At 30.0% G+C, this 24,790-nt stretch overlaps 2 protein-coding genes and 1 long non-coding RNA gene across 13 annotated transcripts; 1 reads left to right on the plus strand and 2 right to left on the minus strand.

The window, feature by feature from the left end:
• Nucleotides 1–39: 39 nt before the first annotated feature.
• On the minus strand, nt 40–14,046 carry LOC123261806. 7 transcript variants are annotated; one of them, XR_006508774.1, is made up of 8 exons: nt 8,598–9,473; nt 8,096–8,149; nt 5,850–6,259; nt 3,112–5,035; nt 1,852–2,238; nt 1,385–1,770; nt 400–813; nt 40–154 (listed from the first exon to the last, which is right to left on the minus strand). XR_006508774.1 is itself a non-coding variant. In XM_044723621.1 (8 exons), the coding sequence occupies exons 4-8, from the start codon at nt 6,126–6,128 to the stop codon at nt 454–456; spliced, it is 3,336 nt and encodes a 1,111-aa protein (XP_044579556.1). In that variant the 5' UTR covers nt 6,129–6,259; nt 8,096–8,149; nt 8,598–8,654; nt 10,726–11,618; the 3' UTR covers nt 316–453. The 7 variants fall into 7 exon arrangements, 6 of the variants coding, with proteins under 6 accessions (XP_044579556.1, XP_044579555.1, XP_044579554.1 ...); XM_044723621.1 differs by lacking the exon at nt 40–154 and adding an exon at nt 10,726–11,618 and having other exon boundaries at nt 316–813; nt 8,598–8,654; XM_044723620.1 differs by lacking the exon at nt 40–154 and having other exon boundaries at nt 316–813; nt 8,598–8,654; nt 9,133–9,473.
• On the minus strand, nt 316–21,520 carry LOC123261809 (rho GTPase-activating protein 17). 2 transcript variants are annotated; one of them, XR_006508775.1, is made up of 3 exons: nt 20,613–21,520; nt 17,138–19,601; nt 316–398 (listed from the first exon to the last, which is right to left on the minus strand). XR_006508775.1 is itself a non-coding variant. In XM_044723631.1 (2 exons), exon 2 carries the CDS (start codon nt 19,589–19,591, stop codon nt 17,897–17,899), a length of 1,695 nt encoding a protein of 564 aa, XP_044579566.1. In that variant the 5' UTR covers nt 19,592–19,601; nt 20,613–21,520; the 3' UTR covers nt 15,922–17,896. The 2 variants fall into 2 exon arrangements, 1 of the variants encoding a protein (XP_044579566.1); XM_044723631.1 differs by lacking the exon at nt 316–398 and having other exon boundaries at nt 15,922–19,601.
• Nucleotides 21,505–23,732, plus strand: LOC123261812. 4 transcript variants are annotated; one of them, XR_006508777.1, is made up of 5 exons: nt 21,505–21,620; nt 21,772–22,071; nt 22,900–23,151; nt 23,250–23,509; nt 23,629–23,732. It is a non-coding gene; the product is annotated as an uncharacterized LOC123261812 (long non-coding RNA). The 4 variants fall into 4 exon arrangements; XR_006508779.1 differs by having other exon boundaries at nt 21,728–22,071; nt 23,250–23,732; XR_006508776.1 differs by having other exon boundaries at nt 23,250–23,732.
• The last annotated feature ends 1,058 nt before the right edge of the window (nt 23,733–24,790 follow it).

The raw sequence follows: 24,790 nt of genomic DNA on the forward strand, positions 1-24,790 counted from the left end.
ATGATAAGTATGCTAATAGATTTAATGTGTATCATTCTATTTTTTTTCAATCCAATAGCGGTTTTATTTAAAACGATGGCAACGGAGCCAGATTAAAAAAGTTGATAACAGTCTTAAATATTGCAAATATCCCTGATATATAATTAGACACTACACGAAAAGAACAAGATGACACTGGATATCATCCCAGATTATACTGAGTGAAAAAAAAAAATACAGATAGTAACCAGTATAATCCAGATTACATTGAGTATAATCCAGATTACAATGCGTATAATCCAGATATCATGCAGTATAATCTGAATTTTTTTAGCTACTATCTGAAATTTTTTTTCACAACAGATATCACGGAGTATAATCTGGAATGATATCCAGTATCATCTTGTTTTTGCCGTGTACTTGCAACAATTAAAGTTATAATTACCCGTGGGTTTTAAAAGTAATAAAAAGTCTTCAAGGTAAATAACCTAAACCAGCTTCTAAACTGACAGAACTTCTCATACTTGAGATACTGCTGGTTCTTTTGCAGCTTCTTACAGACTCTGGTCCAAAGACTGCTGCTATTTCAGCTGATTTTTTAATAGACAATGCCTCATGATGAGCTCTAGTTCGATTCACACCGTTGGAGAATGATTTTTTGTTTCTATCGCTACCACCGACGTAAACTAACCGCCCATGTGGGTCTCTAGCACTAACTACCAGTACTTTCTCATTCTTTGACTTTGATGCCTGCTGAGATTTTTTACCAGGGCTGAATAAATCATAGTCCAGTGCTAAATTGTCAGAGCTACTTCTCACTGGAGATGGACGCATCTAAAATTATAATCAGGTGGAGTATAAATATCTTTATTGAGTCTTCTCAATAAAGTATAAAAATCTTTATTGAATCTTTATCAGGCTCTGAAAAATACATACATAAATTTATAAATACAATTTAATTCTATTATTCTCTATTACAATCCTTATAACAAACTATAAAAATTCTTACCATAACCAGTACATGAAAGTAGTCAAGTAAATTAATATATGTTAAAAAATAGTTTATCGTAAAACACATTCTATTTTTCTTTTTGTAACTAATTCAAAAAATTTTTTAAAAATTACTTTTATTTTTAACTTTTTATCTTTATAGTTTGTTATAAGGATTGTAATAGAGTATAATAGAATTAGATTGTATTTATAAATTTATGTATGTATTTTTCAGAGCCTGATGAAGACTCAATAAAGAGTCGAAACGTCGCAATAATAACAATAACATGACTGTTTAATTTGTCATTTATTATTTCCAACTACCTGCGATTTTTTTCATATTAGTATAAATAACTTTTACTCATTAGAGCTTATTCATTGAACTTGTTTTATTTTAAAATAAAACAAGTCTTACCTTATGATATTCTAGACTCTGTGAAGATGAATGACTTCTGCTATTTTTTATTATTCTCGCTCTCTCCGGACTACAATCTCTACTGAGAGTACCTTCTGATGGAATTATACCGTGCTGTCTTAGCTGTTCTAGGATAGTAGGCTGAGTGACGGCTCTCGTCGCGCAATAGCATTTGTTACTTTCAGAACAGCTGTCTGTATCGCAATTACATATTACCGGATTATTGACAGCTGTCAGTTCTTGTCCAGGAGATCTTCGCGGTAGTGAGCAATAACACTTGTCAGCAGATACGCATGTACATGATTCCGAGTCATAGCTACACTCACTGCAACTCACGTACCCGCTGCTGCTGCGATTTGCACCCGCGCTGCGAGTCACACGTTTGCCTTAAATAAAACAATAATCTTATTATTACAAACGTTATAAATAGTTATGACTTGGTTATAAAAAAAAGTCATTGAATTTACACGTATCACTGTCCTCGGAGTTGGCTACTTTTGATGATCTTCTCCACGAGGGTTTTCTGCGACTTAATCTACTGGCGAGAACTCTGTTTCGGCTATTTCTTATGTCACAAGATGAACTACTGTCGAAACTTTCGTTGAATTTCTTCGCTGGAAATATCACTGATGTAAACTCCGTTGGTCCAGTTTTTAATTTAGAAACAGATCTTCTGATAGCTCGTCCGAGAAGACAAGATTTACGCGTTGATCTTCTTCTCTGTGGGCGACGTCTACGTTTCATTATATTTGCTGACCGTTGGTATAATTCATCCTGAGTTAAAGTTGATGCCAGCTTCAATAGAAATTCTTTGTACAGAGGTTTTAATTCATTGAAAGACATTCCTTCGGGATCTATAAAAAAATAAATATTAAATATAAAGTAATCATTTTTTAATAATTAAGCAACCTTGCAGTCACTATTTGACTGCCGTAATTTGTAAGCTATGAATAAATAAAATTTTACTTTATTAAATAATGATTTTTGTTAAATTGCACTGTACTTTTTTAACTATTGACGTTTTTAAAGATATAAGCTCATCCCGATGTTACACTCATCAAGAGCTTTCATTTGAGTACCCACATGCATTTTTGATATATTTTTCATAAATACATATATGTAATATATATAAATATATAAAATATATGAAAAATTGATGTGGGTACTCAAATGAAAGGTCTCAATAAGTGTAATGTGAGGGTGAGCTTATATCTTTAAAAATATTATTAGATGACAAGATTCAATGTCATTTCTTAACTATTGACGTTTTTAAAGATATAAGCTCATCTCGATGTTACACTCATCAAGAGCTTTCATTTGAGTACCCACATGCATTTTTGATATATTTTTCATATATACATATATGTAATATATATAAATATATAAAATATATAAAAAATTGATGTGGGTACTCAAATGAAAGGTCTTGATGAGTGTAACATCGGAATGAGCTTATATCTTTAAAAATGTCAATAGTTCACAAGATACAAGGTCATTTCTTAATTATGTATCTAGAGATAGAGTATTTTCGAATGCAGCTTAAATACTTATTATTATAAATTAACTATTGATGAGAATGATATGAAACCTTGAAAAGGCACAACTCCAGGTCAAGACTTTTCCAACAATACCAAATTTAACCATAAAAACCCAATTTATAATAGAAGTACACAGGCCACAAAATTTTGCTTATTCTCTTAATAATATAAATTATATTAATAACTTACCAATAATAACATCAAGAATATCATCGACACTAGTTAATCCTTCTTGATTTCGAAATTCATCAAACAGTTCCGTGAATCCCAATGGAGTACCACCATGAACATTAGTAGGTAACCTAGTGCTGTTTGATTTCAAAAAACTTCCACGTCTCGGTAGCTCAACTCTCGTCAATAAATCACCTCTCTCGACCTCGATATCACTGACAGATCGTTTAAGTTTGATACCTTGGCTAATCTTAGCCGCATTTTCAGTTCTACTAATCGGAGGTTCGCTACCAGCACGGTCTCTCTTTCTGCATTTCGGATAACTCGAATCCGAGGTAAAAGCATCCGAAGAGCGAGAAACTTTCTTCGAAAATTCATCGATCCTCGAGACTCTTTGCATTCTTCCCGCGCCATAAACACTCTCTTGATTCCTCATATTGCGCCTAGGATCCAGCTGGTCTTTCTTCAAAGCTCTTCCTCTATCGCTCTTAATAACCTCATGACGACACGAAGAAACTGAACTCGCTACACTACTCCTCTTCTGCTCAGGAATCTTAACATCCTCCTGACTCAGAGTGTAAATTTTATCAACATCTTTAAAATGATCTTCATAAGTTTTGCTTCTATTTCTAGAATTACGCGTACTTCTTCCGTAAATAGAATTATCACAGCTCTTGGAGCTGTCTTCATTACATTTATTAGCCTGGCAAATTTCCTTTTTACCTCGATGAGCATCATAAACTTCATTTCTGCTACTATTTTTATTTAAATCATAAGAGCACTGATTTCTCTCATACAATTGAGCCTCTGGCATATTAAAAACCTCTCCAACAATATTATTACTATTTCTCTCAATAAAAGAATAATTATTCTCTCTCCCTTCACCAAACCCTCCCTTATCTTTCCTTTGAATTTTTTCATAATTATTCATCATTCTCGAGTGTACTTCATTTTCATCTTGAATTTTTTCCTGAACTTCACCCGAATAAATTTTATTCCTTAAATTATTAACACCCTCATTATTATTTCTATTAATAGAATTTCTTCGTTTTACTTCTCTGCTATTTTCTCTTACAGAATCATCCCTCAGTTCTTTCAAAACACTTCTCTCCTTCATCATCAGACTGTGTCGTTTTCTCGCCTCAGCAACATCCTCAGACCTGATCTCCGAAGTCTTTTTACGCCTTGCAACTTTGCCATTATTAATAATAACTGACCTGGTAGACCCACCATCCGTCGTAGAACCTGACAAAGAAGAATTCTTCTTGGATCTCGGTGGTCTGACAGGATGAGGAGCCGATACCTTAGCAGGAAAATTATTGTAAGTATTTTTACTTGCAATCGAGGTATAATCAGCGACGCTGGAAGCCACGGAAGCCAGACTGACACAACCCAGACCATTGGTCTGCCTAGGACGTCTGCGATTTGAATCAAGATCAGCTAATAGCGCTCGGTACAACGTTGCTGCGGCAGCAACAGCTTCTTCCTCGCTTGAGCAGGCAAATACATGACACTCGAGTACTCTCGCTGCTCCGGGACGTCTCATTACTACGGCAAAAAGCGGAGGGTACCGGTTAACATCTGTTGCAAGACCTCGCATCGTACGATACAAGTCAGCGTGCTTGTCTTCACTGCCAGGTGTCTGCTCGTCGCCAATTAGCGGGATAAATGCATGGTGATACTCATTCGGCGCCACTTCTGATGATGCGTCAGGTAGTAATCGTTTTACACGCAATCTCAAAGCGCTCCAGACCGCTATTCTTCGGAAAGGATTTGTCTTCTCAATGGATCCAGATGTTCGGAATGTCAGACCACGCCTCGATACTTCTAGTTCCGCTGACACAATATTTTCCATGCGTTCCAATAATTGCCTCAGTGGCTCCTGGAGTCCTCTTACACTTGCAATTCTCCCTCCCACTGGCGCTGCGCCTAGATATTTCACCTATAAATGATTTAATTATTACTTATTGTAATATTTAATTAAATTATTTATAATTTTAATTATCATGGATATTAATAGGATTATTTTAATTATAGTTGTAATTGCTCGCGATCAACAATCTTGTAAATTATTATCTTGACCGTGACTCATCATGAACAAGTGGTACGTGCATGCTGAATAAAGCAATCATCGGATCGGAGATCGGTACAGCGAGAGTTTGTTTAATATAATATGATTTATTTATTTATTTTTATTGTTGTTATTGCCATTAGATATCTTCAATTATTCGACTGTTACGCTCGTATACTTTTACAATCCAAAGAGGAAAGTGATGCGATGAATGGGGAAAAATAATGCGTGTGTATTCACAGAAAAGCTTACGTGAAAGTTAACTTTCTTTGTTTGTTAAATAAAAATATGTAAATATTTTTTTTATAATCAAATTTGCTAGTTATTAATATGCAGTGTTTCATTTTTAATTATATGTTAATTATTGATCAATAAATATTATTGAACTCTGATGGAATTAAAGATTAAAATTAAGAAAATAATTTACTGTTTTAAATTTATTTTAGAAGAAAAATAAAAATTTGAATGTCATTAACATAAGTGAAAATATACAGTGTGCAAAATGTGTGAAAATAACAATGGAATTTCTTATTCTTGAGTATAATTTAAATTTTAGATAATAAAATAATAAATCCGGAAGCTATCTGAATAGCAAATCAGATAGCTTGTAAGATAAATTTTATAAATTTCTTCTAATTTTGTTTTCTTCTTTATAAATAAATAAAAATAAAATAGATGTAATTACCGGTAAGATAGCGGCCGCGCATTCACCCTTTTCACCGGCTTCAGCCTCGACGGATGCAAACATGGCCTCAATCCGGGCCTGGACGGCGCCATTTATTTTTTTCTGCTCGTCGAGATTAACATCGCCCAGATTTCCGTAAATGCTTCCGTAGACGTCTCCGTAGCTCGAGCTGCATACTGACCTAGTGTCGTCGAATAATGAATCGATCCTAGCTTTGCTTCTCATCGAGCACTCAGATACTGCGTCATTCAGCCGGAAACCTCCTTCGAAGCACGACATCTTCACGTATGTAGCCACGAGGCACCTTTCTCTGGTATTACTTCTTCAATTACAGATATTAACGATTTGGAATTACTTAAGAGGTGGAGTCACTTCCGCTTTGCCTGAACACATCATTGATCTCATTTCATCTGGAATAAAAATTATTATTATTATCTTTGTACTGGGAAATATGTAAAATTTTTAAAAAAATTTTAAGCGAATAAATTATTTCAAAAATATTAATAACAATAAAGTTAGCTGACATCTAAAAATTAAAAAAATTTTTTTCATTAAAAAATTCTAACTAAAAAATAAAAAAAAAATTTTTTCATTTGTTGAAAACTTCAAAAATATTTTTTAGTTATAATTTAATAAATTAAGCGAATAAAAAAATCAAAAATGTCGGCTAACTTTATTATTATAAATTTTAAAATAAATACAACAAATTTTGTTTTGCAATTATTTATAAACTCAATATAATTAATTAAGCTGATAATTGTGTCTTAATTAAAATATTTTTATTTGAAAAATTCTTTAATAAATAATGAAGAAATAAATGACAGTGAAAGTAACACACATGTGACAATTTTTAAAGTTACAATTTTGTTTTTATCACTTTTTGCCGACAATTATAATAAATATGTTATTTATTTATTTAAGTTCTTTATTACAGCTTACCGGCTGATTATTTTAATTAAGCTTTTTTGAGGCTAAAATAAAATTTCTTCTTAAAATTTTTTTCACTTGTAAAAAAAAGGTTAATCCTTATTGATTTTATTGTAATGTATCTGAAAAGATATAAAAATAAATGTGATTACAGCTTTTGAAAAAGAACAATTTAAAATAAAAAATATTAAGGTAAAAGCCCCAATAGATGATCACGTACCAGTATATGATCACTCCATGTATTTGTGTATCTATATTCACAAATATAGGTATACAAATACATGGAGTGATCATATACTGGTACATGATCATATATTGGGGCTTTTACCTTACCAATAAAACGAAAAACTTTCTTATTAAGAAAAAGTGTACCAAATATAATGGTACCCAAATAATTTCAAGTCATTCCGGTTTATTTGAAACCGTTAAATTTAAATACTTACGAGACAGTTATATCAAAGTTCTTTAAATAAAAACCGTCACGATGATATTCAATTTTATTTTATTAATAATAATGACAATAAAAACTGTCTATATATATTATTAAATATTAATTATAAATATTTTTATACTATTGAGCTGTTTAATTAATGTATCTTAAAGTTTCATCAGATAATTACAACTATAAGTGAAAATAAACAGCGAGGTATCAAATCTATATAATCAGCGATAAGTCTAACAATAAATGATGAGTTTCGTAAAGAGTATCACGGCTTTATGCTCAATAAAATTACTCAGAAGGTATATTTATCCATTGGATATTGTATATTTAATATGTAAGAGTTCATTATCATTTTCATTAGTGCGATAATCTGTATAGAATCCCAACCGATGAAAGGAGACGCGAACCATGAAAATTGGCTCAAGTTTCTCTATTTCTCTTCTTTGCTTCAGCCTCGGCAATTATTTTTTCGTAAACCATTTTAGTAAAAAGCGATAAAAAAAGTCTTTAGGCTTTCTCGTTTTTCCAGAGACAGAGTTTTAAATCATTATGCCATTTACACCATTAATTAACGTCGATTTTTCTAATTAATTTAACGATTAATATTCCCTGAAAAAAAAAAAAAAAATAACAAAAAGTAAAAATAGTATTAACGAGGCCAGCGTTATTTGGTTACAGCGCTGATTCAAAACTCGTTTAATTATTTAAGAACTTACTTTACTTATTTATGTATTTATAATCGATTAATGATCGGTTTTTGCACGGGATATTTTACCGGAGCTTGTAAGCAGCGTAGTAGTTCCGACTTAACGTATTCTCAATATCAATTTATTATGCAGATTTAAAACTTACGAAAGAAAGTTGATGTCCTACTTACTCAATTTACTTTATCAGTTTTTTTCGGCCTAAAGTCATCTCGAAGGTCGTCTTCCTGGATAAGAATTTATTATTATTAATAATTCATTGTAAATTATTCAATTTTTTAGATCATATAATTATACATGAAAATTAAGTTAGCCGACATTGAAAAATTTTTAGATATTTTTTTTTTTAGTGAAAAAAATGATTACAAAATAATTAAAAAAAAATTTTATTTGTAAAAAGTTTGATAGACTAGACTTTAAGTGCAATTAAAAAAAAAATATTTTTTAGTTTTAATTTAATAATTAAAAAAAAATAAAAACGTCGGCTAACTTTAGTGTTGAAAAATAATTTTTAAACAATTAAAACAAAAATTTTCACATGTAGAAAATTTTAAAAATTATCCGTGGAATTTTTTAAAAATAGTTTTTAGTTCTAATTTTTAATTTAAAAAAAAATCAAAAATTTTTTAGTGTCTGCTAATTTAATTTTCATTTATTAATTATACATGTACGTACCGATTTATCGATTTTATTAAAGATCATCAGATTATCATAATTCCATGATAAATATATCTGTAAATTGAGTGAAAAATTAAAAACAGTCACTTAGAAAAAAACACATGAGATTTAATGTTATTAAAATCACTAAAGCCGTTCACACATTGTTCGCAATCGGAACTAGAGCAGATGAGAATAAAATTCAACACTGGATAATATTAACTCATCAATTGTCTAATAAAAATAAGTACTTAACTCAATAAGTAAATAAATAGTTAAATAAATTCACAACACTGATATTTTAATTTAAATCACAAACAATAGATATCTTAAAACAATGAGCGGTTATATCAGTTCCCAAGACGAAGATTACCTTGAATGCGCTTAAATCTTGAGCACGTCACTGAGCAGACTAGATTGTAGGAACCGAGCGAAGAAATATATCAGAGTACCGTGTGTGGAGAGACTAAGAGTTACACTGAACATCAATAACTATATACACTAGTAGACTTCCCTGGTTCTGTTGCTGTTTGAGATTACGGGTGTAGAGTACTAGTAAGTACGATGAGAGCACACACTTCTCGTTAATTCGTGGCGAGAGATGTAGGTAGGTATTATATCGCTTCTGCTTCTGTTGTTGCTGTTCAGGTGAGCCCGGCTTCCTCAACTTTAATGTAACGGTACCGCTCAGATCGTCTTCGAGGCTCACCGAACCACACTTTGGCTTACTCTGAGCTCAGTAATTTTTATGTGAGAAGAGTCCTGTTATTCTAACCATAAATGATATGCTCAAGACTTATTTCATTCTCTCTTATTTTTATATTCTTGTTTTATAATCAAATCATATGTCATCACAGTTGTAACAGTTGGAGTAGTGAAATTTAATTATTTTTCTTCTTACTCTATTGTTGCTAAATTTATGAAAATTAAAATTCCAGATATTTAATCATTTTTAGAATTTTTTTAAGAAATAAATTAGTGCAAAAAAAAATTATTAAAAAAAAAATTGTAAAAAATTAAAAATGCAATTTTTTAAAAATAAGTTTTTGGAAGAAATTTTTTTGTTGAATAAAATTAAAAAATTGTCAAGTGAATGCTAACTTTAATGTCGTGCTAAATTTTCAGCAAACTAAAAAATATTAATGAAAATTTATTTTGAAGATAAATTATGGAGAAAAAAATTAAAAAAAAAAAAATGACGTAGAAATTTGAACAAATTAAAAATGCCATTTTTTAAAAATATTTTTTTTGGAATAAGTTTGTTAAATAAAAATAAAAAATAGTCAAATTACTGCTAATTTTGATGTCATTATATATTATTAAAATATTAATATAAAATATAGGGAAGAAAATTAATTTAGTATATATTTAATAATTTTTAAAATTTTATAGCAAATAAATTATGAAAATTAAGTTAGCTGACGTTTTTAATTTTTTTTTTTTTTATTAATTTAATTAGAACAAAAAAATATTTTTTAAAAATTGCACTTACAGTTTTTTAAGTTTTTTTACAAATGAAATTTTTTTTTATTTTTTTATAATAATTTTTTTAATGAAAAAAAATTCTAAAAATTTTTAAATGTCAGCTAACTTAATTTTCATAAAATTAATTCAGCAAATATTCAATAATTTTAAGAATTTTTCTAAAAAATAAATTACTGCATGAAAAATAAGAAAAAAATTGACATTTAATAAATTAAAAATGCAATTTTTTTAAAATAATTTTTTGCAACAAATTTTTCTGTTAAATAAAATTAAAAAAATGGTCAAATGACAGTTAGTTTTAATGTCATAAATAAATTATGGCAAGAAAAAATAAAAAAAAAAAATTGAAATGAAGAAATTTTAAAAAATAAAAAATGCAATTTTTTAAAAAATTTTTTTGATAAATAAAATTAAAAAATTGTTAAGTGATTGCTAACTTTAATGTCATAAAATTAATTACATACCTTTTTTCTTTTTTTCAAGTTTTGAAATTTAACATTTTTTTATAGGTAAGAATTAGAAAATAAAATGACTGGATTCCAGAATGCGGAAGAATTGGCTGAGTAGTCATTTTGGTAACGGTTGGATTGTTTTTTGAAAATATTTATTGTTTGCATAATAGTCATGACTCAGTGATTTTATTTTAATTTATAAAACTTACAGGAGGTAAAAGAGTGAAATTGCAGTAGCGTTAGGTCAAGGATAACAGGACGTCGAAGAATTGGAACGTCTTATCAGCTCCAAAGATTAATCGTCGTCATTCAATGCCAGGAAAATATATATAATTAATATTACAACAAGTTTATTTGAATAAACTTACAAATTAGGGCACCTGTTGCGTATGCAAAAGAGGATAAATGATAAATTTTAAGTGTTTGTAATAAGCACCTTGCGTATGTTCCTGAGAGCAACGGTTTCAGGACATAAACTTATCACAGTTGAACAGTCAAGGACCGTTGTGTATTTTAAGATTTTTATTCAGAGAACACAAGAGCTGTACATACATCACACACCTATTGAGTTTATATTCTTGGAGCTGGACTTACAATACGTCTCAGAGCATCTGTTGTACGTCACCTTTGAAAACTGTTCTTTAATAGCTTGCGCAATCTAACTGCTTTCTTATTGATATTAAAATTTTTAAAGTTGAGAAAAAAATTCATTGCTATGTTTATAGCCGAGTATTTATTTTTTCTTATAAGTGTGAGTGTATATTACTAATTTTATTATCGAGTATAGTGTATTTATAAATTAACGGTAGTGAGAAATTAGGAAGTGTGAATTTGAGCTGTCAATACGCAACACACGTGTTATGTGTTAAAACGTCCATGAAATGGATAAAAACGTAATATCGATGGCTCGTAAATTATGAAAGTCCGTTACGGTTGTAATGTGTGTACCGTCACGGGCAATTATTGTTTATAATTCAGTTGACGACCTTTTTTACATTATTTTATTATTTTTACATTGATTTTGCAATCACGTTGGCCTTGATCGGATTACAATCAATCAATTGCACAGACTTTTGCTTTAAATTTATAATACTGAAGTTAGCCGTCAGCTGTCAATTTTAAAAATTTTTTTAATGAAAATTAATTTAGCATATATTTAGTAATTTTAAGAATTTTATAACAAATAAATTATAGCAAAAAAAAATCAGAACAAAATTGACATCTAGAAATTTTAAAAAATTAAAAGTGCAATTTTTTAAAAATCATTTTTTGGAACAAATTTTTTTGTTAAATAAAATTAACAAATTGTGAAGTGATTGCTAACTTTAATGTCATATTTTTTTAACAAATCAAGCACAATAAAAAAATTCTTCTAAAAAATTTTAAAAGACTTAGTTATTGACACTTGCAATTTTATTCTAATTAAAAAAATAAAATGTTATCAAAAAACTATCTTAAAATTTATAATTCAAAAATTATATTTATTAATTAATTAGATTCGGTTTGTTTTATTTAATTAAAATAAAATTACAAGTGTTAATAACTAGTTCAGTGTCAATAATTGGGTCTTTTACCTTATGTGGAATTTTTAAGTTAAATTTTTTTTATAATAATTTAATTGCCATAAAATTCTTAAAAATTTCTCATGTTTGTCAATTTCAGTGTCATTAAAATTTTTATGCTCAAATTAGTGGGCAACTGTCAATTTTTTATGATACTGAAATTTATAAACATCTAGTAATTTTTTTTACAAATAAATTATAGCAAAAAAGATTCATTTTAAAAATTTCATTTTGAAAAGCTTGAAAAAATTAAAAATGCAGTTTTATAAAAATAATTTTCTAGATCTAGTTTATTTTTAAAGAAAAATTCAAAAATTGTCAAGTTTTTGCTAATATTAGTGTCATAATTTTTTTTATTTAAAAAAAAACACAATTTCAATTAAAAAAATGCTTTAAAAAATTTTTTTTAAATTTTCACAAATGGAATGTTTATATTAATTTTTTTTTATAATAATTTCATTGCTATAAAATTAAAAAAAAAACTTCTTATGTCTGTTAAGTGTCAGAAAATTTGTTTTCTTCTTTAATCTTATTTACTTTTTTTATCAATAAATAAATAATTGTACTTCATCAATGTCTTCTAGTAAGTAAAGGTAACTTAAATGAAATTTTTTTCATTGATAAAATGTCGGTATTTTTATTAGAATTTAAAAATAGTTTTATGTGAAAAATTTCCTTCAATTGAATTATTAATTATAATTATAATTATAATTATAATTATAATTATAATTATAATTATAATTCAGACTGCACCTCACAATCGACTTTTCCGGCTTTCCGTAAAGCATGTTTCGAGTTTTTGTTGAGCGAAGAGAATGCGTGATTTGACTATTGTCTTTAATAAATACTTTTATCTGATGATGGAGTGATATATTGATGTACTTACTATATGTATAATATACCAGTAATATTTGTAATACACTACTTTTGTTAATTAACATTCATTGTAATGTATTTTGGAAGGCCGCAAAGAGCTACGACTCCATGGCCTTTAAACAATAAATAATAATAATAATAATAATTTAAGGAGGTCCTTTCGCCGCCAATGTAAAATAAAAAATATTAGATTATGAGTAAATTTAATTTTTTGTATGGGTTTTGTATTTTAATTTATTGAAAATTTACTACTACAGTTGTTATGACAACTGGAGCGAAAGGACTTCCTTAAGTTAAAATCTGGAATCAATTACCAGCTGATTGTACGACGTTACCAATGTTTATGGAGTTTCGAACTGCTTGTTCTGAATATTTTTTACAATCTGATAGATCATAATATGTATTCATTGTATTAGAATTTAGTGATGATTGAGTGATTGAGTGACTGAGTGTTTAACACACTACATTATATATACTACTTTATATATATACTTTATATATACTACTTAACACACTACTTTATATATTATATTAAGATTTTTTGTATCAATTTTGGATGGCCGCAAGGAGTTTCGACTTCATGGCCAATTAAATAAATAAATAATAATAATAATAATAATTATTAAGATGCAATGTTATACTCAACGACATGAATGATAAAAGTTAGAATTTTTTTTTCTATTACTTTCCAAGGTCCCATAGAGTCATCATCATCATCAATTGGTGCAAGAACGTGAAGTGTAATTACACAGTCTGCTTCGCTCGAAAAGGAACTTGCTATCAAAGCGATTGTCACTTGAGATATAACAGCCCGTCCAAACAATACACTTAATAAAAAAAAATAGTGTAGATTTAACAATTGTGAAAGTCAGAGCAGTGTGTCGAATGTAATATGTGTTTGCAGGTAAAAACCACCGACTCGCTCTGAGATATAATTAAGAGCACAGCTAATTAGAACATTAATAAAAAAGCAATAACTTAAATAAATAATAAAAGAGATTTTAAAGAGATAAAACCCGAGACCGAGACTATCTCTGTAAAACGTCTCGAGCACGGAGATTTATTAATGTACTGTGACAATTGCATCACGAGTTTCATCACACTCTGTGCGGTATAAGTACTAATGTATGTAATAGTACCTACCTTTTACTCTACTTAACTGCTAGGTACTAATTTAATATCCTGTATCAGTTTCTGGTGATAGTATAAGTTGGATTACCTTGCAATATGTCATAAGACATATCTCCGGGACATATTTCTTCAAGAATGCTATTAAATTACACCTCGTCATTTTATACCTTTAAAATTAGCTTTAAAGTCGGATATCACTTCTATAAATTACTATGTTTGTATAAATATATATTTTTATATTAATTTTAAGGAAATAAATTTTCTATATGTATGTAAAAAAATGATACAGCAGTCAGTAGACGTGCCAATTTTTTTAATTTCTATGATAAATCAATTACAATAAAAAAAAATGCTTGAAAAAATTTCTCCTAGCATTCATTTCTAATTTTTACAAGTGGAATTTTTTTCATAATAATTTTATAGTATAAAATTCTAAAAAAATTAATAATCAAGTTTTAATTAATAATAAAAATGAATATTAAAAAAAAAAATGATTGAAAAAATTTCCACTAGTGTTTATTTTTAATTTTCACATGTGGAATTTTTTTCATAATAATTTTATAGTATAAAATTCTAAAAAAATTAATAACCAAGTTTTAATTAATAATAAAAAAAAAATGATTGAAAAAATTTCCACTAGTATTTATTTTTAATTTTCACAAGTGGAATTTTTTTCATAATAATTTCATTGTATAAAATTCTAAAAAATTACTAATTTCAATGTTTTAATTAATGATAAAAATATATATAAAAAAAAAATTGCACTTAATTTTTTAAAATTTCTAGTTGTGGAATTTTTTTAAAATTTTTTCATAATAATTTAATTGTTATAAAAATCCAAAAAATTGACAGATATCTATTAATTTCAGTATCATACAAAAATGTTATTATTATTATAAATAGAGTCGAAGCATTGTTGTAAAACCATCCGTTAATAGTTGAGTGTTATTTTAATGCGAACATACGTATAATTTTAGTATGATCGTGATAATTGATCGTAGAAAAAAAAAAATCTGAATAATTTCAGTCTTGATAATTAATAACAGAGAATTATAAAGAACGAGCTTTTATTAATAAAAGTATTCCAATGAAGTGACCCAATTACCCTGCGATCTGCAGGATTTTAAAATATAACTGTACTGATGTTTGCGTTAGGTAATATAACTGTAAGTCAAGCTTTTAGTATACTCGCGATAATCAGATCTTATTTTGACACATAAAGAATAATATTAATATTAATTGTTTAAATAAACAGCAAAGGTAGGAAAGTTAATAAAATAGTTTGGGTAAAAATTATAACAGTTGTATTGTTGCGTTTATCTGCGAACTACGCCTGTACAATAATCTCACACGTTAATTGTTTTATATTATATACATACATATATTTATATGTATATATATATAGTTTTTTATTTATTAATATATTTAAATACAATAAAAATAATTAATAACAATATTAATTAATTAATAATAGAATTGATAATGCATAAGCGTACGCAAGTTGCGAATAAGCATATTTGATAGTACACTAATAATCGGTCATTGTCCCGGTTATATATTTTTTTCTCGTTCTCATGACATAAATACGTAACTCATAGTAAGGTCCAACGATTTCCGAATACTTAGGAATTATTTATATTATATAGTGTAATATTAAATTTATTTAAAGCTCATTCGCACGCATGTGACGGTTAAACGCACATATTTATGTCGCATTAAATATATTTGATGGCACATTCCTATCGGTGCACACTCTTTAAATGTTACATATTTATATTTATATATATATGTATATATAAAAATTTATAAACTACAATTATTTTTTACAATTGATATTATTTATTTTTAAATTATGCTGTCGAGGATTTTTATCGCTGTAAAAACTCGACACACGGCACTTCCCGTTTCTTTTTCTTTTTATATTTATTTTTTAATGTATTATGTATTATATTCTCATCATCAATATGAATTATATCGTATCGTATAGTTTTGCTTGTGTAAGGCTCATACAACTCGAATCTCTATTACATTCCGTTCAACTGTTGTATGATATGTAATTCTTTAAAACATATATATATATATATATATTACTACACGCTCGATTCTGTATCATGTATGTATCGCTATTACGCAACGTAAAAAATAATGATCGATAAAATAGTTAAAAAAAAAAGTACACTATTGATCATTATTTTTTTAATTATTTTAATTAAATATTTAGGACAAATTTATCATCTGACTATAAACATATATCATTATGATTTATGATAAGAATTGTCCTAAATATTTTATTCTAAAGTTTTCTTCTTTTTAATAATTCTTAACATGTTAATTTAATTTTAAAATTAGTACGCTCTAAAATAATTATCGTTACAATAATAATTTTTATATCAATACAATTTATATATATATATATATGTAGAAATAGTTATTTCGGAGTAATAACATTAAATGGCGCAATAATAATAATAATAATTTTTTGCACTGACTCGTTCATTTGGTAAATTGAACAGTTTTAACATTATTTTTTTTTTTTTAATATATAAAAGTGATGCAATATACATGGATTATTATTTTAAATTTATATAAGTGTACAATTATTTTGACAGATAGCATGTGAATTTACCAGGCTGTAAATTCAAATGCTACTGAGTATTTTAATCCGGGCACTGGTACTTGTAAATTACAAAACCTCACAACTTGAAAAGGATTTCAGAATAAAAATTGTTAGAAAAAAAAAAACATATGCATGTCGACCTTGATTCTATGACTGATTGAGAAGATAACGATGATGACTAATAGCAGGATTGTCATCTTCATTATCGTACGTATGACGCAATGCCTTTTGATGTGATTTTATAATAATAAATTATGATAATTTTGTTGTCTTCATATCAACATAAATTTTATCCCAGTCTAACTATTTAATTTCAATTATTATTTTACAAACAATAAATATTTACATTTGTAAATAATTATTTTAAATTGTTATTTTATTAAACGAGATAAATTTAGCCGACTGGTTATACGCCGAATATTAATTATCAACTACCATATTTATATTTATTTAATATAACGTAATTTAATTCCATTGATCCGTTGCCTGCAAGTCGACGACCAGGTATTTAGGCCACCTAACTTAACACATTTATTATTCGAAAAATTCCACGTGTCAAATCTAATACGTAGATAATTTATGTTAATATTTTGCAGGTATTTTTATAAAATTCCATATAATAAATCTTCACATTCTTCCAAATTTAATTCCAACAACAAAAACAATAATAATAATTATTATCATCACAGTAACAATAAAAAATGATAATAATAATTATTATAATTAATTAATACTTCCGGCATAATTTAAAATTAAAGGTCTTTCGCTGACTCAAGGTCGACATCCTTAACTTTAGTTAAATAATATAGCAGACGGTAACACGACGGCGTGACGACAAAACAATTATATTCTTCATCCGCTTAATTAGTTAGTAACAAGTGTAAGGTCGTAATGTTCATTCTTCCTCTAGTTTCAATATACTTATATATTATTCCCATCATAATCAGGCTGAGCCTTAGCCTCAGACTCGTAATACAAGTACTGTGAGTTGAGTTGAGACAAGTAAAGTCAACGCTCTCATAAACAATCAATGAGAGATAGTTAATAACTTAAATGTCTGGCTAGGTCAACTTACTATTCCAAACAATAAAACTGACAATTTACAATGGCTCTTTGTAATAACAATTAAAAATAAACATTCCGTGAGTAATTATCAATTACTTAAAAATCCAAACCCGATATTTAAATAAAAAATTAACGCGGTCTGGGCCTTGGAAGTGGCTGAGCCAAATGATTGCCCCGATTATTATAAACTTTATCATTGCTATCATCAAGATTTAACCCAGCAACCATTTGAGCTATTTCACGGTCTTTTATTTCGTCCTTAGGCAAAGTGGTTCCATTCTGAGCGCTGAATCCCAACGACGCGATGCTTCCGTAGCTTCTGCTTCTGTGCTCAGCTTTAATGCTCTGGGAAAAAGCACGCTCATTAATGTGTCCCTTACGCCGGTAAATTCCAGTATTAAACCGCGAATCGCTTTCATGATTATCCTGATTGCCATCAAGAGTGATTGCCGCGGTGAGGTCAGCATGAGACACAGCGAGTCTCCGGTTGACACCGAGGGTCGACGAGTCCATTTCCTGGTGTCTCCGTCCGCGGTTCCCCGCAGTGCCATAGGTAGGTTGATACATCGCAGCAGGAGGCGGCGGTACCACCGGCAGTGGCGCGTAAACCGGGACAATTGGCGCTGCTGCGGGTATTGGCCTCATTCCCCGAGGATGGTGATGATGGGCTTTGCGAGGTAGCGTCGCAGCGGGCACCAGGAAAACTGGAGCCGGTCTTGCAAGAGTTCCAGCCACGGATCTGCTCGGAGGCATCGGATGCGTGTGGTGGTGCTGCTGCCTGATGGGGTGCCCGAGGGTGTGGTGTCCATGGCCGTTTGTGTAAATCGCCTGGGGATGCATTTGGTGATGAGAAAGCGGGTGATGAGGAAGCTGCATGGGTTGCTGCTCTTCATGGCCAGACCGATTTTTAATCTTCTTCAATTTTTTGGTGGCTTTCCTCCGGGTGGAGGAGGTCGACTCCTCGACGAGAATCGGCTGGGAAGGCGGAGGCGGTGGGGGCGGAGGAGGTGGCGGAGCTATCAGCTGCCTGGGCCTGGAGCCTCTGGTGCTTCTGATGGTCCCCTGCTCCTGATAAACAGCGTCTATCTCGTCTCTCCCCTTGGCCCACACTTTGTGGTTCTCGTCACCGTTGTAGAGACTCATGTCGTCGGTAGACGTCGTGTCCATCCTGGTACCAGGAGGACTGTTGTTGTCCAAGGTGGTGCTGGAGCCGCCGAGTGTGTTGTAGAGACTCCCGTTGGTGGTACCGTTCGCAGGATGGGATCCGGGTGAGCTTCCGTTGGTTGTTATTGTCGCCATCGAGGGATCAAGACCTTTAGCGTAGCTGCTGTCCGCGTAAGCGTGAAAGCAACATCTCACCAGGGCGTTGGCCGCCATCTCACGCTTACATATAAAGGCGTGGCACTCGAGGACTTTAATCCCGGTTGTACGGCGTAACACCGCTGCAAATAGCGGCGGATGATTAGCACTTGGGTTTCTCGCGAACGGAGAATCTAGAGGAAGGAACCTCGTGCTTGATGAGTCACCGCTACCACCTTTTACGTGTCTAACTGCCGCGCAGTAGTGCAGAGACTCTATTGGAAAGAACCGAGTTACTTTCTTTCGATGCTCGTCAACGTTCTCTAGCAACAATCCGTTGCTCCAGACACTTAACCAGGAGTCGATTCCACGAGCTCCTAGAGCACCCTGCTCGGGGTAGAGCTCTCGTAAGGGTTCTTGGACTCCCAGGAGACCTTCTTTGCTCGCATGTGGCACTGAGCTTCCGAGATAGAGCACTCGACATCTGCAGTATGGCGTTGCCGAGTCCTGGTTTGAACCTCTCATTTTGTTAGACCTGGATAAATAAAAAAGTAATTTTAGTTTGTGAACAAAAAAATTATTTTTATTTAAATTAAATTAGTAAAAAAAAATTTTTAATTTAATTCTCTGCTAATTAAATATATATCAAAGTTTGACAGGTCTTTAATTGCTATTTCATTATCTAATCTTTCATGACATCTCTCTGATACTAAAAATAGCAGACTAAAAAATTTTTGTGAATTGAAGAAATAAATTGCACACAGATTATCTTTTAGGAATTATTTAAATAAAATATCTGCTATTTTAAGTGGTTTTTTTTTTTCAAATTTTTGCCACGAAAATTAAAATATAAACGATTACAAAACTAAAAGAATGTAACATTAAAATAAATAACATAAAAACAATTTGAAGGGTTCCAAAATGGAACGGGAAAAATTAAATAATAAGGAACTAAATATGTACTACTTTATTTTTGTACTATGATGAAATAAAGAACTTTTAAAACTGAAAAAAAAAAAAAAAAAAACTAAGTATCATTGATCCTTTAACTCCGTTCTTCATCTTTATTGATCACCTTTTTAGCACCCACACACCTAAATATACAATCAAACCATTATATATTAATCTTATGAAAATCCATGACATTAAAGTTAGCTGTCACTTGACTATTTTTTAATTTTTTTCAACAAACAAATTATTTTTTCAAAATTGCATTTTTTAATTTTTAAAATTTCTACCTGTCAATTTTTTTTTCTATAATATATTTGTTATAAAAATTCTTATAATTATTATCTGCTAAATTAATTTTCATAAATTCATGACATTAAAGTTAGCTATCACTTGACCATTTTTTAATATTTTTTTTAACAAAAAAATTCATTCCAAAAAATTATTTTTTTTAATTTTTAAATTTTCTACTTGTCAATTTTTTTTTCTATAATTTATTTGTTAAAAAAATTCTTAAAATTATTGAGTATCTGCTAAACAAATTTTCATTGCAAATCCACTAAACTATGACTGTAGATATAAAAAATAAATCACACACCTGAATAAAATCAAAATATATACAATTTGGCACACGCAAAAGCCCTTCCGTAGTTATCCGGCGTGGCAACAGATAAACCTCTGGAAGAGGTTAATAACACGTTGTGTTGAAATATCCTGGTCGAGTTGCAAAATCTCGCCTCGTATTTAATAAAACTCCCAAAGAGAAGATCCTCTCGTACTCCTTACAGCAGCGTAAGAGTTACTGCTCTTGGTATCATCAGATAGAGAAAGAAAGGTTTCTTCACAGCAGCTGTAGCCGCCTCGCGGAGATCGCGTTAGACCATTATGGCTGGTTCAGCTTCAGCACCAAGCTGCCCACTCTCGTTGGGTTTACCAGAGACTATCTCGGTCTCGCTCACTTCCTCGTGGTGGTTCTCAACGTCCCACTCTGGTCTTTGGTCTGTGCCCTCTCCAGTGCTGGTTCTCCTTCCCAGTTGTCAGAGACAACACCACCACTTAACTTAACTTAACTGAGGTTGTCCAGCTCCTCGTGCTGTGCTCCTCGTCCTCTTTCTCCCCTTTTCCCAGACCTCTCGCTTGTCTATGGTATGCGGCTCCCAGTGGCGTCGAAGCTCCTCGTACGTGCCCCCTCGGAATTCGTTCTCCTTAAAAGTAATATCAACCCAGCACAGGTAGGTATCTTTAGCTCTTTAGCTTTAGCTTTAGCTTTAGTTCTCTATCCTCTGATCAAAAGTTCTCTAGATTTAATACGAAAGCAACCTCTCACTTGGCTCCAAGTCGACCAAGGAATCCAGAGGTGCGGCTCCTCATTCTCTTTTCCTTCCTTCTCTCGCAACAACTTATGTTTATACCTTTATCATATTCTTCCACATAACCACACATTTATATTTATTTATTAATATTATTATTATTACTATTTATTCCAAATAAAACAATTAAATATAATACATGCAATTCACAGACTTACGTTTCTTCCCGGGAAGAAATCTCACAAAAGTGTCACAAGTAAAAGCCGAAAGTTCCCCCAGGCACTTTTATCAACTTGGTAATGTCTCCAACACAGTTATCCACCGAGTTATCAACCAGTTTTTATAAAAATAATTAAATCACTGTTAAAAATAAATTAATTTGTTATTTTTTTTATTATTTCAGACGTTTAAATGCCCAAAATAATTTATTTGAAATATTTTGCACAGATGACACTAAAAAAACCCCGGCTTCACTAAAAACAGAGCTCTTGCGACGTTGACGGTTGCTGCCGGACTGAGTGGTGACTTGGAGAGCTTGAGGCTTGAGGAAAACAGCTAAGGTAAAGGTGTATTGGAGGTAACGTACTAACGTGTCTCCCCTCCTACCTTGGCTCTTTCTCTATCTTATCCATTAACTGGTGCCTCTATTTTAAACCTCTCGTTTCCACCTGCAAACAATATACAGACGGATGTATTACATGCATCTACCTGTGTAGCAGCACATTCCCGAACAAGTCTCTCGTACAGGTATATGAAATCTCTTATATATAAATTCTAAGTCTAAGATACAGATACCAACTAAACCTTTGTCCTCCATTGCTCCGGGTCCATCGTCCAGAATAATACAACAATGCTGGCTTTGTCCATTATTTACCTCCCTTCAAGTGAGGCCAGGATACTCCATTTGAGATTGGATCAGGTCAGAAATACACTATTATATGCGAGTAACAAGGAAAGCCTGGAAAATTTGAGGAATATAAAAAATTCTAATTAAACTTGACTATAAATGAAGAAAAATATTTTTTACTTGGTATTTTTTATCTCATTAAAGTTAGCCGATTTTGATTTTTTTATTTTGATTAATTTATTAAATTATAACTAAAAACTATTTTTAAAAAATTGCACTAATAGGTTTTGAAGTTTTTAACAAATGAAAAAAAATTTTTTGTAATAAAAAAAAATTTTAAATGTCAGCTAACTTAATTTTTATTATTTTTTTATAAAAATTAAATTAGCCATCTGAAAATTTTTACAATAAAATTAAAAGAAAAAATTTCACATGTAGAAAATTTGAAAAATTATACGTGCAATTTTTTTACTTGCAATTTAATTGTTGAAAAAAATAGAAAAATTTTTGAACGTCGGCTAACTTTAGTATCATATTTTTTTTATTGATAAAAAATAAGAAAATAATTTATCCAAGTAAAGAGGGAGTTTCTTCGTCTGTATATGTTAGTATTAAAATGTAAAGAAGAAAATAACCTTGGAAAAATCCCTAATGAGTAAATGTGCATGACTTGTCTGATAATAATTTAAGATCATAACAAGTAGCAAGTGTATATAATTAATTTCTAGTGCTGTGCTCGGATATCCTTTTAGATGGTTGTTTACTTGCTAGCAGACAAAGCTTAGGATGCCAGCCGGTGAGTCATAGGTCACAGGAGGGAAGAAACAAAAGATTTAAAAAAAAACTTGGGAACTTAAAACTTACGGTTCAGCTAAAGATTATTATTATTATTTTAATGGAAATAAAAACCAACAAGGAAAAGGTTCGGGTTTAAATGCTCAACTTTGAGGTCTTCAGGTCAGGAAGTTTTAAATAAACAGGTAAAAAATTTGCAGTTAATTACTGGTAGATCTAGATCTCTAGACAAAACAAGTAATTATTAACATTAAAATAATTTATTTTATTTTATTGCGTCTAGTCTCTTTTCATTAAGATTTTTTTTTCTTTGAGTACTTACGTTGCATTGCCGACAATTGCGCTAGAAGTAATATTGAAATTATGGTTGCGGGTCAAGCAATGAAGCGAATCCTTTGGGGTTTTATAATTCTACAAGGAATAAATATGCGTGCCAGAGTCCACATACGGAAATCAGGGTCGCGTGACCGTAGACCCTGACCGCTGGGAGCCAATGTCATGTGATTCTCGTGACTGGATGCACTGGAGTTGTCCTTCGTGATGGTATATGTATACAAATGTTGTCGAGAATTATCTGAGGATAATTTGCAAACTAAGTCTAAGTGAAAAATTAAATATTATATTTTGGGAGAAATTTAACGCTTGAATAAATTTTTTTTTAGTCCTGTGGAAACAGATAGTAAGGACAACAAGTTTCGCTAAATCATTAGAACTCGTAATAAAAATACTGGTTTCATTTTTATTGATACAAGTATTTTTTTGGTTTTAGAAAAGGATTTTATTTTATAAATAATCTCTTCGTACATTTTTAAGTAATAATGTCCTTATAATAACTTATTCGCTAAAAAAATTTTTTAATTTTTGTATTTTTATAATATAATGCTCTTTACAAAAAACAAGAACTCAAAAAAAAAATATGTTTTTTTAATAATATTAATTAAAATGAACTATTTTTAGTATTAAACTATTTAAATAATAAATAATAATATTAATAATTATTATTTATTAATAATAATATTAAATAATAAATAATAAGCATTAGTGAAAAATAAAAATCAGAAAAAATCAATTTATTGATACAATTTTTTTTTTGCTTTTGAAAAAGATTTTATTTTTAAAATTTTTACAGTCGTACATAAATAAGTAACAATACCTTTAAATAAAAAAAATTAATCTATAATATTTTAAGTTTGAATTGACATTAATGATGTGCTTATCAATCTACTCTAATTGAAAAATAATGAATAATTTTTCTTAAATATTGTTAATTTTTTCTTCACATATTTTAGTTAAATTATTAAATTTGGCGCAGTGGAAAAATTTAAAATAATAAAAAAACCATAGTCTTGATACAAGTTTAGAATGTCTGAGCGGTCTATTTGTAATAAAAGGAAATAAAATCTGGACAACAAGTAAAAATGATAAAAAAAAACGTTGTCACGACGTCGCCGGATAAATTAGTAAGTGAATAGAAATTTAAATAATAATATTTTAATTTAAATGCCTGCGTGGATAAAAGAATGTTATTGTCGAGAGATATAATCTGGTGTCTTTAAGAAAACCGAGAGATTTTTCCATGTCAGTAGAACGGACGAACGAAAAAGTTTGCCGGAATAAATGAGTATGAACAAAAAATATATAGTAATAATGATAATGATAATAAAAACTAAAAAAAAACGTATAATAATGACACAAGAGTGTGTATATGTACGTAAAATAAAAGAAAAATGGTTTAAATCACCCGTGGGAATGTTTCTGGCACCGAAAATTATTTCACATGTCTCGAACGAATTACGCTAGGGGATATTCATCGTGACTTGGCAC

Source organism: Cotesia glomerata, linkage group LG3, assembly GCF_020080835.1.
Source record: "Cotesia glomerata isolate CgM1 linkage group LG3, MPM_Cglom_v2.3, whole genome shotgun sequence".
NCBI lineage: Eukaryota > Metazoa > Arthropoda > Insecta > Hymenoptera > Braconidae > Cotesia > Cotesia glomerata.

Coding starts and splice junctions, on each gene's coding strand:
- LOC123261806 (XM_044723623.1), bottom strand. CDS start 6,128: ATGTCGTGCTTCGAAGGAGGTTTCCGGCTGAATGACGCAGTATCTGAG. Junction 1,771..1,851: donor CTCCGAGGACAGTGATACGT/GTAAATTCAATG, acceptor GTTTTATTTAAG/GCAAACGTGTGACTCGCAGC. Junction 814..1,384: donor AGAGTCTAGAATATCATAAG/GTAAGACTTGTT, acceptor TTATAATTTTAG/ATGCGTCCATCTCCAGTGAG.
- LOC123261809 (XM_044723631.1), bottom strand. CDS start 19,591: ATGAGAGGTTCAAACCAGGACTCGGCAACGCCATACTGCAGATGTCGA.